Source organism: Schistocerca cancellata, chromosome 3, assembly GCF_023864275.1.
Source record: "Schistocerca cancellata isolate TAMUIC-IGC-003103 chromosome 3, iqSchCanc2.1, whole genome shotgun sequence".
Lineage (NCBI taxonomy): Eukaryota > Metazoa > Arthropoda > Insecta > Orthoptera > Acrididae > Schistocerca > Schistocerca cancellata.
In genome coordinates this window covers 713,393,317-713,407,176 of record NC_064628.1, presented here as the reverse complement: position 1 = coordinate 713,407,176, position 13,860 = coordinate 713,393,317, and the positions used below count along the sequence as shown (strand labels likewise).

General features: G+C 41.4%; 1 protein-coding gene across 1 annotated transcript in view; it reads right to left on the bottom strand.

The window, feature by feature from the left end:
* The window catches only part of LOC126176531 (tyrosine decarboxylase-like), a 228,493-nt gene that overhangs the window by 59,264 nt on the left and 155,369 nt on the right, over nt 1-13,860 (bottom strand). Inside the window, exon 8 of the mRNA XM_049923687.1 lies at nt 2,148-2,337. Within this exon, the coding sequence (XP_049779644.1) occupies nt 2,148-2,337 (190 nt within the window). The remainder of the gene's footprint in view (nt 1-2,147; nt 2,338-13,860) is intronic.

Sequence of the window (13,860 nt, the reverse complement as noted above, 5' to 3'; positions counted from 1 at the left end):
TGTAATTAATGTAATCTTGTCCTCACAATCCCTATTGGATAGGAGTGACACATAGGGGGCTGTAATATATTCCTAGAGTTATAATTTAAAAGCATTTCTTGAAATTTTGTAAGTATGCTTTCTCAGAATTGTTTACATCTATCTTCAAGAGCCGGCCAGTTCAATTTTTTAGAATCTCTGTGACACTCTCCAGTGGACTGAACAAACCTCTGATCACTCATGCTGCCCTTCTCCTTATATGGTCAATATCTCCTGTTAGTCCTGTTTGGTATGGGTCTCACACACTTGTGTGTTGGTTGCATGAGTTGTTTGTAAGCAAGCTCCTTTGTAGACTAATTATCTTTGCCCACTATTATGCCAATAAAGCAAAGTCTACCACCTGATTTACATATGTCTGAGGCTATGCGACTATTCCATTTCATATACCTTCTATTAGTTCAGTAAGTTGTGGAATACCACTGTGGGACGGTGGGGATGATAGTGGGGAGGGTATTCCTGATTTCAGGCACAGTGACAGGTAATCAGAACCATGGTGGAGAATGTGATTCAGTTGCTCCAGTCCTGGGTGGCACTGAATCATGAAATGAGTGCGCCTTTGTGACCTGCAGTGGGTATGTCAGAAGTTGTAGGGGGCTGGAGAGGTACGAAAAGGATGATCTGTTCCAAGGCAGGGTTGGGAGGATAATTTTGGTCTGTGAAGGCCTCTGTAAGATCCTTGGCATACTTGGAGAGAGACTGCTTGTCACTGCAGGTGCGATGACCACATGAGGCTAGTCTGTATGAAAGTAACTTCTTTGTATGGAATGGGTGGCAACTATCAAAGTGGAGGTATTGTTGGTGGTTGGTAGGTTTGATGTGGCTGGAGGCACAGCTGAACATGCCACCCAATGTGATTTGCATCACTTTTATGACTGCTTCACAGCCCATGGCATCTGGATTCTTTCTACCAACACCAGTTTTTCCTGAAATGTGCAGATGGGATCTCTCCTTACCACATATCCTTCATTCTTGCAACTCCCTTGGCCTGAACCTCCAGTAGTCCCTGTTCCCAACCTACCTGTTCCCTTCCATGCTTCTATTTCAGTACTACACACATCTTGTATCCTACTAATGAACCAACTAGACCTTTCCCCTTCTCTACTTCTCTCCTCTCTCTGCCCTGTTATTCCCCACCCCCATCCAGTTGGTAGTCACTGCTCCTAACAGCTCTCTCCTGTCCCTACCACCCTACCAAGTTCCTGCATGCTCAGAAAGCATCTTCTCCACCCACACCCAACTATAACTCCTCCCCCCCCCCCCCCCCCAATCTTATGCTGTCTCCTAAGCTCACCATTGATTCCAACAGACTGCTGCTCTGTCAGATGCAGTCACAGTCAGATTCTACTGCCCTTACACAGTAGCTATGTGTATATGAGTTGTGCTTAGGTACATGTGTGTGTGCTTTCTAATCAGGATGAAGTACTTTTGTCTACAGATTTAATATTTTAGCAGTCTTTTTCATTGTGCCTGTCTGCAGTTCATTGCCTCCTCTATATGGTCAGCAGAAAACTATTCTTTCCACATTGTTGTTAGTTCATTTAGTAATATTTTTCAACAGTTATCTTGTTAATTAAATTCCTTTACAAAATTATAAAGTAAAATGTATGAAGTAGTTATTAGGGGGAAGGGGGAGGGGGAGGGGGAGGGTGGCAGTTCTGACAGTTCTGCCATGGGCCTAAGATCACCTCACTGGGGCGCTGATTCACAGTCCCTGCAGATACGATAGATAAGGGGCTGAAGTATATTCCTAAATTCATTATTCCTGGAAACTTTATGAATAGGCATTCATTTGACAGTTGACATCTATCCTCAAGTGAAGTGTCAGCCAGTTCAGTTTTGTGACAAAACACCATGAGGCACCCTATTTAAAGGACTGTAGCTGTCAAACAATGAACATCTGAATCCAGTGCCTTCCCTTACTTTTTGGAACAAGGAACAAGCTTTATAAAATGCAAATGTGTGTGTGTGTGTGTGTGTGTGTGTGTGTGTGTGTGTGTGTGTGTGTGTGTGTGTGTGTGTGTGCATGCACTCATGCCTGCATACATTAATTACAGCTCAGCAGAGCGTCAATAAACACAAAGTAAATCAAAAGTATAATTGAAACTTACCTATTTGTTCTTCTGTAACACTGTCATAGCATATACAAAGTCTGATTGAAAAGAAACTCTGTACATAAACTGGTGTTCCACTAACTTTCCCTGATACATTAATTAGAGCCAACAGCAGCTGTGTCAGTTGATCTTCAGTAACAGACTCATAATCATCCAACTGGGCTACTCGGAAGCATACCACTCCCATCTGAAGAATAAAAGAGATACATTTAAAGAATAAAAGAGATACATTTAAAGAATAAAATCATTTATAGATGAAATAAATGAAACTGGAACCATTTTAAAGCTTATTCACTGACAAGTCGATTTTTTAAAAGGTAAAATAGATGCAAAGTCAGCTTTGGTTAAAGTGTCCCCTGGATAATTTTTTTCTATAATTAGTTTTTATTTTTATGCCTGTTATCAAATAATCACTGATTAAGAAACCAATCAGAAGCAGATTTACAGATATTTTGAGATGGCATTCCTGCCATGTCTCAGCTGACCTGTGATTAAGAAACACTGCTTGTCTCATGAAGATACCTTTCTAAGAAGGAGTTTTAAATATTTTGACAACTTGGCTATATCATTGGCCATGACAGTAGCAGATGCAGGCTTGAGTGCTAATTTGTTTTCAGTCACTGACATTAGGACTTTGTTTAAATTCACATGATATTTTGGTGCATACTGATAACTACAAATGCATGGAGAATTTCCATTAAAAATAAATAAATAAGTTCACAATAGACTTCCCATTTTGTTCAATTATGGCAAATTTTCAATTACATTGGAAACCTTAAATGGTATTACTCCTTTTGATTTTTGGGGACAGGAGTACACACAAGGAATTCTGTATAATTAATATTTTTTTCAGATTTTTGTCAATGGAAAATCCAGGATGGAATGTAACAATATTATGAAAAGGAAAGTTGCTACTCTTCATTTAGCAGAGACATTAAGTTGCAGATAGGCACAACAAATGCACACACACACACACACACACACACGAATTTCCATTAAAAATAAATAAATAAGTTCACAATAGACTTCCCATTTTGTTCAATTATGGCAAATTTTCAATTACATTGGAAACCTTAAATGGTATTACTCCTTTTGATTTTTGGGGACAGGAGTACACACAAGGAATTCTGTATAATTAATATTTTTTTCAGATTTTTGTCAATGGAAAATCCAGGATGGAATGTAACAATATTATGAAAAGGAAAGTTGCTACTCTTCATTTAGCAGAGACATTAAGTTGCAGATAGGCACAACAAATGCACACACACACACACACACACACACACACACACACACACACACACACACACATACATACAAATTCAACTTACACACATGACTGCAGCCTCCCGTCAACAACAAGGTTATTAAAGATGGAGCACAAGCTCGGATTGGGGAAGACAATCGGATTGGAAAGACAATCAGCCATACCCTTTCAAAAGATCCATCCTGGCATTTGCCTGAAACAATTTAGGAAAATAATGGAAAACCTAAATCAGGATGGCAGAAGATGGGTTTGAACCGTTGTCCTCCCAATTATGAGTGCAGTGTGATAACCACTGTGCCACTCAGGTTGGTCAGCCGAGTGTGGCTTCAGCTGGCAGAGGCTGCAGTCATGTGTAAAGGCCCTGATGGCCAAAAGCTTATATTGTGACAGTCTTTTTGTTATGCATCTGTGTGACTCAGCATCTCTGCTATATGGTGAGTAGCAACTTTCCTTTTCATAATATTGTTTGCTCAAATTTTATTATTTTGTGCAATTCCTAAATCAAGTTGTTTATTTGGCCTGGAAGCTTTTATAGAAAGGCTATTTTGTGTATGATGTGAACTGCTATAGCAACCTAAAAATGAAGTGGTACATTCTATGTGCTCATGTCCTGTCATGTCATGGGCTAGGGAATCAGTTTGCTGTGGAAAAAATAAACACATGCGTTGTCAAGAAATCGGAGATAAGACATACAGCATCAAAGAAAACTGATAAATCATCACATCTTCTCTGTTTGCCAAAACAGCAGTCATCTCCCTGTTATGCAGAAGTTGTGCACAGCACATTGGAAGGAAAGAAGCAGACTCCATCAATGTAGAAGAAACCTCCAGATTCCCCCACAGGCGGTTTTTTAATGACAGATCCTTACCAAGCAAGAATGAGGTCAGTGATATACTAAAAGTGCCCTTAGGAATCTCAAATGTTGATGTAAATCCCATTACTGGCAATCAAATAAATTACAGCAACAAACATCTTTCTGTTTGGCATCAAAATATTCAGTCAATAACAAAGAAAGTTTTAGATGTAGAGATCTTCATACAAAACTTAACTTTATTAATGTTCTTTGTATTACAGAACATTGGCTAAATAATGACCAAATTGACTCTTTTTCTATACCAAATTACACAGTAGCAAATTATTTATGTAGAAATAGCTATAAAAATGAGGTACAGGTATAAAAATGAGCACACATTAAAATATAAATCAATCAATAAGTTTCAACATCTATTTATTTATTTATTTTATTTTGATCCAACATCAACTGATTACAAAAAAAGGTTTTTTTTTGTTCCAGTCTTCTGGATAAGTCAGAGCCTTACTTACTAGGGTTACATATTATTGTCTGGCACTTTTATCTACACAACTTTTTCTAAATTTAGTTGAGAGAACTGAGTACATATATGGACTATACATAAAAAAATTGTTGTTGCCATACTTAGATTAAGGAGTCTACAGTTTGTAACACAGTATTCATATCTGACATTCAAATATTTACAGTTTGTGACACAGTCTAAGACCTGAGATTACATGTATTTTTAGATAGATGGTCTTCCATCATACAAGTGTACTAAATCTAGAAACTCATCTATTGAATATACAAGATTGTTTAGGAGCCATAATTTTAATTTCATTTTTAGTTTTGTAATGGGCAATTTGGAGATATTAGGATGGAAGCAATTCAGTAGTTTTATGCCTGCATAGTGAGGGCTTTCTCATAAACTGTTGTTCTATGAGCAGAAAGAGCCCTTGAGGCTTCATCTAGACAAAAAACAATAGTGCTTTGTGGGGACTTCAACATTGATTTTTCTTGGAACCAGCAAAAGAAAAGAACTATTGCTCAATCTCACAGATACTTGAGCCATGACGTTTTGCTGGTGTGCCAGCATATTTGCAAGTACCTCGCCTTCATGCTCATATCTTTGCTTGTGGTGTGTACTGAGTCTTGGCTGCCTTATCTTTGCCGGAGGAGTTAACTGGAGACTCTTGCCAAGGACATGTTAAATGTTACAGCTGGCCGACTGGTGTTTTGGAGTAAGTGCTACCTTTCCACCTATGGGTACTGGGGCAGAGAAATCCTGGGTAGTGGGAGGTGACTCCGGGTCGAAGCTCGAGAAGTGGGCCCTGTACGAACTGTCCCCTTCCACCTCCCGTCTTGGCTCCTTCCACCTCCCGTCTTGGCTTCTCCAAGTTAAGTTTTCTTTCTGTCTTCGAACGACCTGGTGTCACTCCTCGCTAATTAATTCTGGTGCTAATTATGTTTACTTGGGTATGTATTATATTTATTAAACCTTGTCTCAAGAGCAACATACAATTGTGAAAGGTTGTTGCTGTGCAACTGTTAGTAAGACTTTGCACTGACCAATTGTGTTACTGGGCCTTGGAGCCGAAGTTTGAAGCCTTAGTAAGCCTTAGTGATATTGATTGACTCTTGAGCATGAAACAAGCGCCTTTGTATTAACTTAATCCTACTATTTATTGGGTGCATCTCTGGCAGGTTGTTATTTAGGTAAATGTTTTTGAGAACATCAGTTCTCAGTGTCCAAAGACTAGTCAGAAATATTGTGTGTCTTAATTTAAACCGTCAGGTGCATAATTGTTAGTGGTTTTAAAATTTTCTTATATATGAGATAGACTTTGTTTCATAAAAAGACATTGGTAGCAGATTCACTAAATTCCTGTGACTTACTATTCCTATTAGTAATCAGGATTAAGATATTGTTGTTTTAAAGGAATTTGTTGATATGATTGTTAAATAAAACGAGTGATAACAAAAGGGGTCCAGTCCTTTCTATTGTTTTCCTATTCCCTAGTAGAAGAATGTTTCAATAGTTTCAACTTAAAACAGACCATAACAATCCCCACAAGAAGCACAAAAGCTACTGCTACTGCCTTGGATCAAATATTTGTGAATATAAATTGTACTGAAAAATGTGTAAGTACAAGCCTTAGTGATCGTGATGCTCAAGTTGTCACCATCCGAAGCCAGTTACTGCCCAACCAGAACTATAAAAGAACTATAACAGCGAGACAGTTTAATACACACAATATAGAAACATTCAACTCCCTGTTATCAGGAGAAAGGTGGGAAGAAGTTTTGCAAATAGATGGCACCAACAAAAGTTTGAGAAATTCTCTAGCATCTTCATTGATTACTTTGAAATTGCATTCCTTCTCAAAACACAAGAAATAAGGGGGTCAAAATATCAAGTGCGAGGAAATGAGAATTACTCAAATACAGGAAAAACAATAACATATCCCCTCTTCTAAACAGTTACATACAGGAATACATTCATATCTACAGAAGAGTTAGTTAGTTAGTTAGTTGGTTGTGTGTTCCATTGATCAATTGCACAGTACGGTAGCCATTATGATGTGAAACGTGTCAAGTGCACAAGAAATGCACATATGAAACAAAATTTTTTTAATATATATAAATTACAATACAGAGTTAAAGATTAATATTTTTATTATTTACCCGATTCCCTTAAATGGCACAAAATGCATATACTATATTTATAGATTTATTTATTCCTATTGAAGAATTCATCTATGGTATAGAAGGAGTTGTCAAGGAGATACAATTTCAATTTATTTTTTTGTTTTACCCCTTTCTGTGTCAAAGATAGGTTGAGCAAAGGATAGTGTAAGTCTTTCTTTTTTCTGGTAGTATAATCATGAATGTCACTGTTGTTTTTAAACTAGTCCATGTTGTTGAGAACAAATTTCATTTGTGAGTAGATGTAGTGTGAGGCTGTTGTAAGAATTCCCAATCTTTTAAAAAGATGCCTACAAGATGTGTGACTATGAACCCCACACATTACTCTAACCACTTTCTTTTGAGCAGTGAATACTTTTTGTCTAAATGTTGAGTTACACCAAAATATTATTCTGCATGAATGCAAAGTATGTTAGCTTACTAACTTCTATATCCTCAGAATTGGCAATTATCCTGATTGCAAAAGTTGCTGAATCTAGTCACTTTAGGAGATCCAACATATGAAATTTCCAATTAAGATTCTCATCTATATGTACACCAAAAAACTTAGTATGCTCTACCCTGTCTACTGACTTCTGCTGATGTGTTATATTTATTGAAGGAATTGTACTTTCTGCAGCAGAAAATTGGATATACTGTGTTTTTTCAAAGTTTAGAGCAAGCCCATTTGCAGAAAACCAATTAATGACTTTTCCAAAGACCTTATTTGTATCATTTTCAGTTGGACTTTCTTTTACTGGATTAATAATGATACAAGCATATCATCAGCAAACAGTGTCAGTTCAGCTTCCTTTTCAGATAGGAATGGAGGTCGTTCACATATATCAAGAACACAAGGAGATCCATCATTGAACCCTGTGGAACACCTACTGTAATTTCACCCCAGTTAGATGAGGTGGTGAACTTAAATCACTTGACCCATATAATGAAACTATTTGCTTCCTGTTCTGTATGTATGACTTAAACCACTCATATGCTATTCCATTTATACCATTGAATTGTAATTTCTGTAACATAATGTCATGGTTCACACAATCAAATGCTTTCGACAAGTCACAGAAAATTCCTATTGGCGACATTTTATTATTTAAAGACTCTATTAGGTGGACAGTGAAACTGTATATTGCTGTCTCTATGGAACAGCACTTTTGAAATCTGAACTGTGATTTACTAAGTATCCCATTACTGTTGAGGTGGCTAACCACACTTGAGTACATTACTTTCTCAAAGATTTTTGAGAATGCTGAAAGCAAGGATACTGGCTGATAATTATTGACATCTTTGGTGTCCCCCTTTTTGTAGAGAGGCCTGACAATGGCATATTTTAACCTGTCTGGGATTAGTGATTCATTACATATGCGACTCAGAACATCAGCTGTAATTGCTCCACATTGTTTTAATATCTTATTAGAGATGTCATCTACTCCAACAGAACATTTATTTTCCAGAGATTTAATAATTTTATTTATTTCACAAGAGGTTGTTAGGTGAAACTTAATCTGACTAAATTTTTGCAAAACAGACTCTTCCATGTACTGCCTAGCTTGTTCTTTTGAACTGTTCTCACCAATTTTTTCTCCTACACTTAAGAAACGATTGTTAAATACATTAGCTACTTGTGTACTGTTGGTTATGATGGTCTCGTTCTCTTTAACAGTAATACTACCTACCCCAGTGGTTACTTTTCCTGTCTCCCTTCTAACAACATTCCATATTGATTTGATTTTATAGCCCGAGTTGTTAATTTCTTCTCTAACATCCATATTTCTTGATTTCCATACAACTTTTCTCTGTATGTTACTATAATTTTTATAGTGTAAGACTACTTCTGGATCTTTACTAGTTCTTGCTGTCTCATACAGTTTTTTTTTTTTCTTTCTGAAGACACTTTAATACCTGTAATAATCTAAGGTTTCTTAGAAAAGTGCGTGGTGTTACACTTAGTAATTTTCTTTGGGAAACAATGTTCAAATAGGGATATAAATTTATCAAGAAATATGTAGCACTTATCATTAGCATTTGGCTCATCATATACATCTCCCCAATTAACATTTCTTAAGCTTTCTCTGAAGTGCAGTATAGATACCGGGTTGAGCGACCTCACACTTTTACTTAATGGTTTCTGATTTATTCACCCTGTTAGGTTTTGTAAGTTAATCAGTTGTGGATCATGGTCTGACAATCCATTTACACAGGGAAAGCATGTGTTTGTTTTACATCTTCTTTCTGTACAAATACATAATCTATTAGCATGCTACTGTCCTGAGCTATACATGTAGGGAAATTTGTTATAATCTTTAATCACCAATAACTGCATGGATATTCAAACACAGTCACTTAGAAACAACAGCTGGTTACATGATAACAAATCAGTATCTCTTATTCGACTGCTGTGCCGTGACATGCGACAGGCACCGTTCGTAGCTAGGTGGCGCTCCCGTGCTCAGCCGAGTTGCGGAGCGCCTCTATCGCCATCTGCGCGTACTGTCATGGCGGCACTGTTAAATGTCGTGGCACTGTCACAACACTTTTCCCCCCTTGAAAAAAAAAAAAAACACTCACTTCCTTGGAGACATGGACAGTGCGGAGACATCCGTGGCCTCTTGTGAGGCCCCGAGAAGATCCCGCGGAGAGACACGAGAGTATGGTTGAAAATGTCCAGGACGGAAGCTCGTGCGTGGAACCTGCCTCCTGGATGAGATGATGGGTGAAGACTCCGGAGCAGCATCGATAGGTGTGGTGGACCTGAGGGTGTGCTCCAGCGAGATGGGTCCCGGAGAAGGCGGCGTCGCGACTGGAGCGTACTCGGAAGCGGTAGCGACGTCGCCTGCATCAACACGTACGGTAGATTGGCAGCAGCGACAGGACTGGCTTCTCAGGCTGGTGGAGACGAAGGAAGGGGCGGTGGCACTGGCATGGCCACCACTCGTGGGCGCATCTGGTCGTAATGGCAAACAACCATGCCGCCGTCCGTACGTATTTCACAAAGCCGGCGGCCGCGAAGAGCCTTGACCACCTCTGGAATCCATTTAGGGTGAGATCCATACCCTCGTGCCCACACGTTGGCGTCCACCGAGTATTTTCCCACACTAGGGGACACAGCACAAGGCCTGACAGGGTGAAGCAGGTGCAGTAGAGTGCGCGGTTGGTGGCCATGCAAGAGTTCAGCAGGGCTGCGATCACCCAGAGGTGTGAAGCGATAAGAACTCAGAAATTGCAGCAGAGCGTCATCTGTGGAAAAATCACTAAGGAATTTTTTCATCTGGCTTTTGAAAGTGCGGACAAGGCACTCTACCTCCCCATTCAATTGCAGATGGAAGGGCGGTGCTGTAACATGTTGAATCCCTTGTCCAGTACAAAAAACACGGAAGGCCTGCGAAGAGAACTGAGGACCATTGTCCGTGACGATCGTGGATGGAAGACCTTCTAGCACAAAGATTTTGGACAAAGCCAGCGTCGTCACCGCAGTGGTGGGTGATGGACATCAAACAACAAACGGAAACTTCGAGAAGGTGTCAATCAACAGTAGCCAATAAGTACCGAGGAAGGGGCTGGCAAAGTCAGCGTGCACCGCCGGATCAGGCCACGGAGAGGGCATTGTACAAGGTGCAGCCAGTTGTTGAGCACACTGACCACACGCAGCAACCATGTGGGCAATGTCCGAATCAATACCGGGCCAATAAACGTGCCTGCAGGCCAGGGACTTAGTCCGAGAAATACCCCAATGGCCTTCATGCAACAGTTTGAGAAACCATCATGAACAGACAGATGAAGATTCAAGGCATGGTAGTTGTGAAGGGGATCTGATGCCCGGCCCTTGGTCCTGTCCGGCCAACCCCGTTGAACATAACCGATCACCTGATGCAGGACCGGATCTCATGCAGTAGCCGACGCGACCTGTGAACCTTAAGTGGAAAACCCTCGATCCCATGACGTTCTTCCTCATCCATGTGGAAACAGAGTAGGTCATCACGACCGAAAACTGGGTCGGGTCCCATCGGCAATTGCGACAATGCATCAGCGTTGGCGTGCTGGGCCATGGGGTGATAGTGAATCTCATCATGAAAACGAGACAAGTATGAGGCCCAACGTTGCAGGCGGTGAGCTGCCTTAACCGGAAGCGATGCCGATGGGTTGAACAGAGAGACCAGTGGCTTGTGGTCGGTGATGAGGTGACACTTAGAACCAGACAAAAAAATGCTGGACTTTTTTAGAGCATAAATGATAGCGAGCGCCTCCTTTTCGATTTGAGAGTAACGCCGTTGCGCATCGTTGAGGGTCTTGGAAGCATAGGCGATGGGTCATTCCGACTCATCCTCATACCGATGGGTGAGAACAGCCCCTAGGCCATACTGTGACATGTCAGTCGCCAGAACCAAGTGCTGACCCAGACGGAATGTGGCAAGACAAGGCGCCAACTGCAAATGAGCCTTCAGGCGGACAAAAGCCTCCTCACACTCATCGGACCAACAGAAATGGACGTTTTTGCGTAACAGCTGATGCAGAGGATGAGTTACTGCCACTGCAGATTGAATGAATTTGTGATAATCAGCAATCTTGCCTAGAAACGCCTGAAGTTCTTTGACCGTAGACGGCCGGGGTAGTGCGTTAATGGCCGCAACGTGCTGACGTAGAGGACGTATACCCTCACAGGACAAGTGGAAACCAAGATACACAATGGAGGGTTGGAAGAACTGTGACTTGTCCAGATTGAACCTCAACCCAGCCGAATGCAAAACCCGAAACAGTGAACGCAAATTGCGAAGGTGCTCCTCAGTGGAGGCCCCCATGACAACAATGTCATCCAGATAGTTTATGCAGCTGGGAACGGAAGCCGTGAGCTGTTCCAAAAACTGCTGAAAAATGGCCGGCACACTAGCGACGCCAAATGGTAACCACTGGTACTGATACAACCCACAAGGACTGTTGATGACGAGAAATTCCTTGGAAGAAGCATCCAACAGCAACTGATGGTACGCCTCCGATAAGTCAAGTTTGGAAAAGAACTGGACCCCAGTGAGCTTGGTAAACAACTCCTCAGGACGGGGAAGAGGATAAGTGTCAATGAGTCTCTGAGCTTTGACAGTGGCTTTAAAATCACCACACAATCGCAGACTCCCGTTTGGTTTAGAAACCACCATCATTGGCGATGCCCATTCGCTGGAGGTAACAGGAAGGAGAATCCCTGAAGCTGTTAACCTGTCTATCTCAGCCTTGACAGGTGCACACAATGCCACCGGAATAGGGCATGCCTGGAAAAACGTAGGGCGAGCTGTAGGTTTAAGAGCAATGTGGGCTTCAAAATCCTTGGCATGACCCAGACCAGCAGAGAACACGGACGAAAATTCAGAACACAATCCATCCAGCTGTTGATACGGAATATCCTCAGATGTGAGGTGCACATCATCATCAATGGAGAACCCGAACAACTGGATAGCATCATAACTGAACAGGTTTTCAGTGCCCGCATGATCCATCACATAAAACGTGAGGGGCCTAACAACAGACTTGTAGGCAGTGGAAGCATCAAACTGGCCAATGATACGAATTTTCTGTTCATTATAAGTTCTCAGATTTCACATAACTGGAGACAAGGGAGGGGAGCCCAAATCCAAATATGTGCGAGAATTAATGAGAGTTACTGCAGAGCCAGTGTCCACTTGCATGCGAATGTCTTTATCCAGAACACGAACAGTAACAAACAACTTATTTGTTTGAGAAAGCACACAGTTAACATCCATGTCCGATGCCTCGTCCTCGTCAACAGGAACTTTAGGGGACTGACACATAGAAGCAATGTGGCCTTTTTTCCTACATGAATTACACGTGGCCCAACGTTTTGGACACGCAACCCTGTCATGCTGTACAAAACAACGTGGACAAGAAGGAAGTGCGGAACGAACCTGCTTCTGTGGTTGCTGTTTTCGCTGCGAGCGTTGCGGCCCAGTGCAATGTTGTTTATGTGAGTGAACCGCCACCACATCTTCGTTCTCCTGTGAAACAGGCAAATTGTCCGTGTCGAAAGTTGACTGTACAGCGCCTACATCACACCACGCGTCTATTTGCGCGCCAGCAGCGTGAGACGCTTCAAAGGATTGAGCAATGCTTAGAACTTCCAACAACGACCTTTTTTGGCAGTTGCAGGGCACATTGCCAAACTTCTTTATCAGGAGCAAGCCGTAGAATAGCATCCCTAACCATTGAATCAGCATAAGACTCATGATTAGTGTCCGTGACAAACTGACATTTCCTACTCAGACCGTGTAGTTCCACCGCCCAAGCCCGGTAAGATTGATGGGGCTGTTTATGACACCGGTAGAATGCCACATGGGCAGCAATGACGTGGGTGTTTTTTCACTAATAGTTAGACAATAAGTCACACATTTCTTGGAAGGACAGAGAGGCAGGTTCCCACAGACGGGCTAACTGAGATAGCAGCTGATAGATCCGTGGGGAAATCCAAGATAGAAATAACGACTTACACATAGGAGCATCGACAATGCTGAAAGCCAAGAAATGTTGCCACAAACGCTTCTCATAATCCTCCCAGTCTTCAGCGGCCTCGTCGTAAGGAGGGAATGGAGGCAGAGAAGAGGAAGATAGACGATGAGTAGGTGATGTCGACAACGCCTGAATAGCAGCCATCAGCTGTGTTTGTTGTGCGTGAATAGCAGCCGTCAGCTGTGTTTGTTGTACAATGAGTGCTTGCATAATCTGTTCCATGTCTGCCCCGTCACGAACACACAAATCCACAACGCAGTGAAAATATCCCATCCTCGTCGCAAAAAGTGTTATAACCTTTAATCACCAATAATTGCGTGGATATTCAAACACACTCACTTAGAAACAATAGCTGGTTACATGATAACAACTCAGTATCTCTTATTCGACTGCCATGCCGTGACATGCGGCCGGTGCTGTTTGTAGCTAGGTGGTGCTCCCGCGCT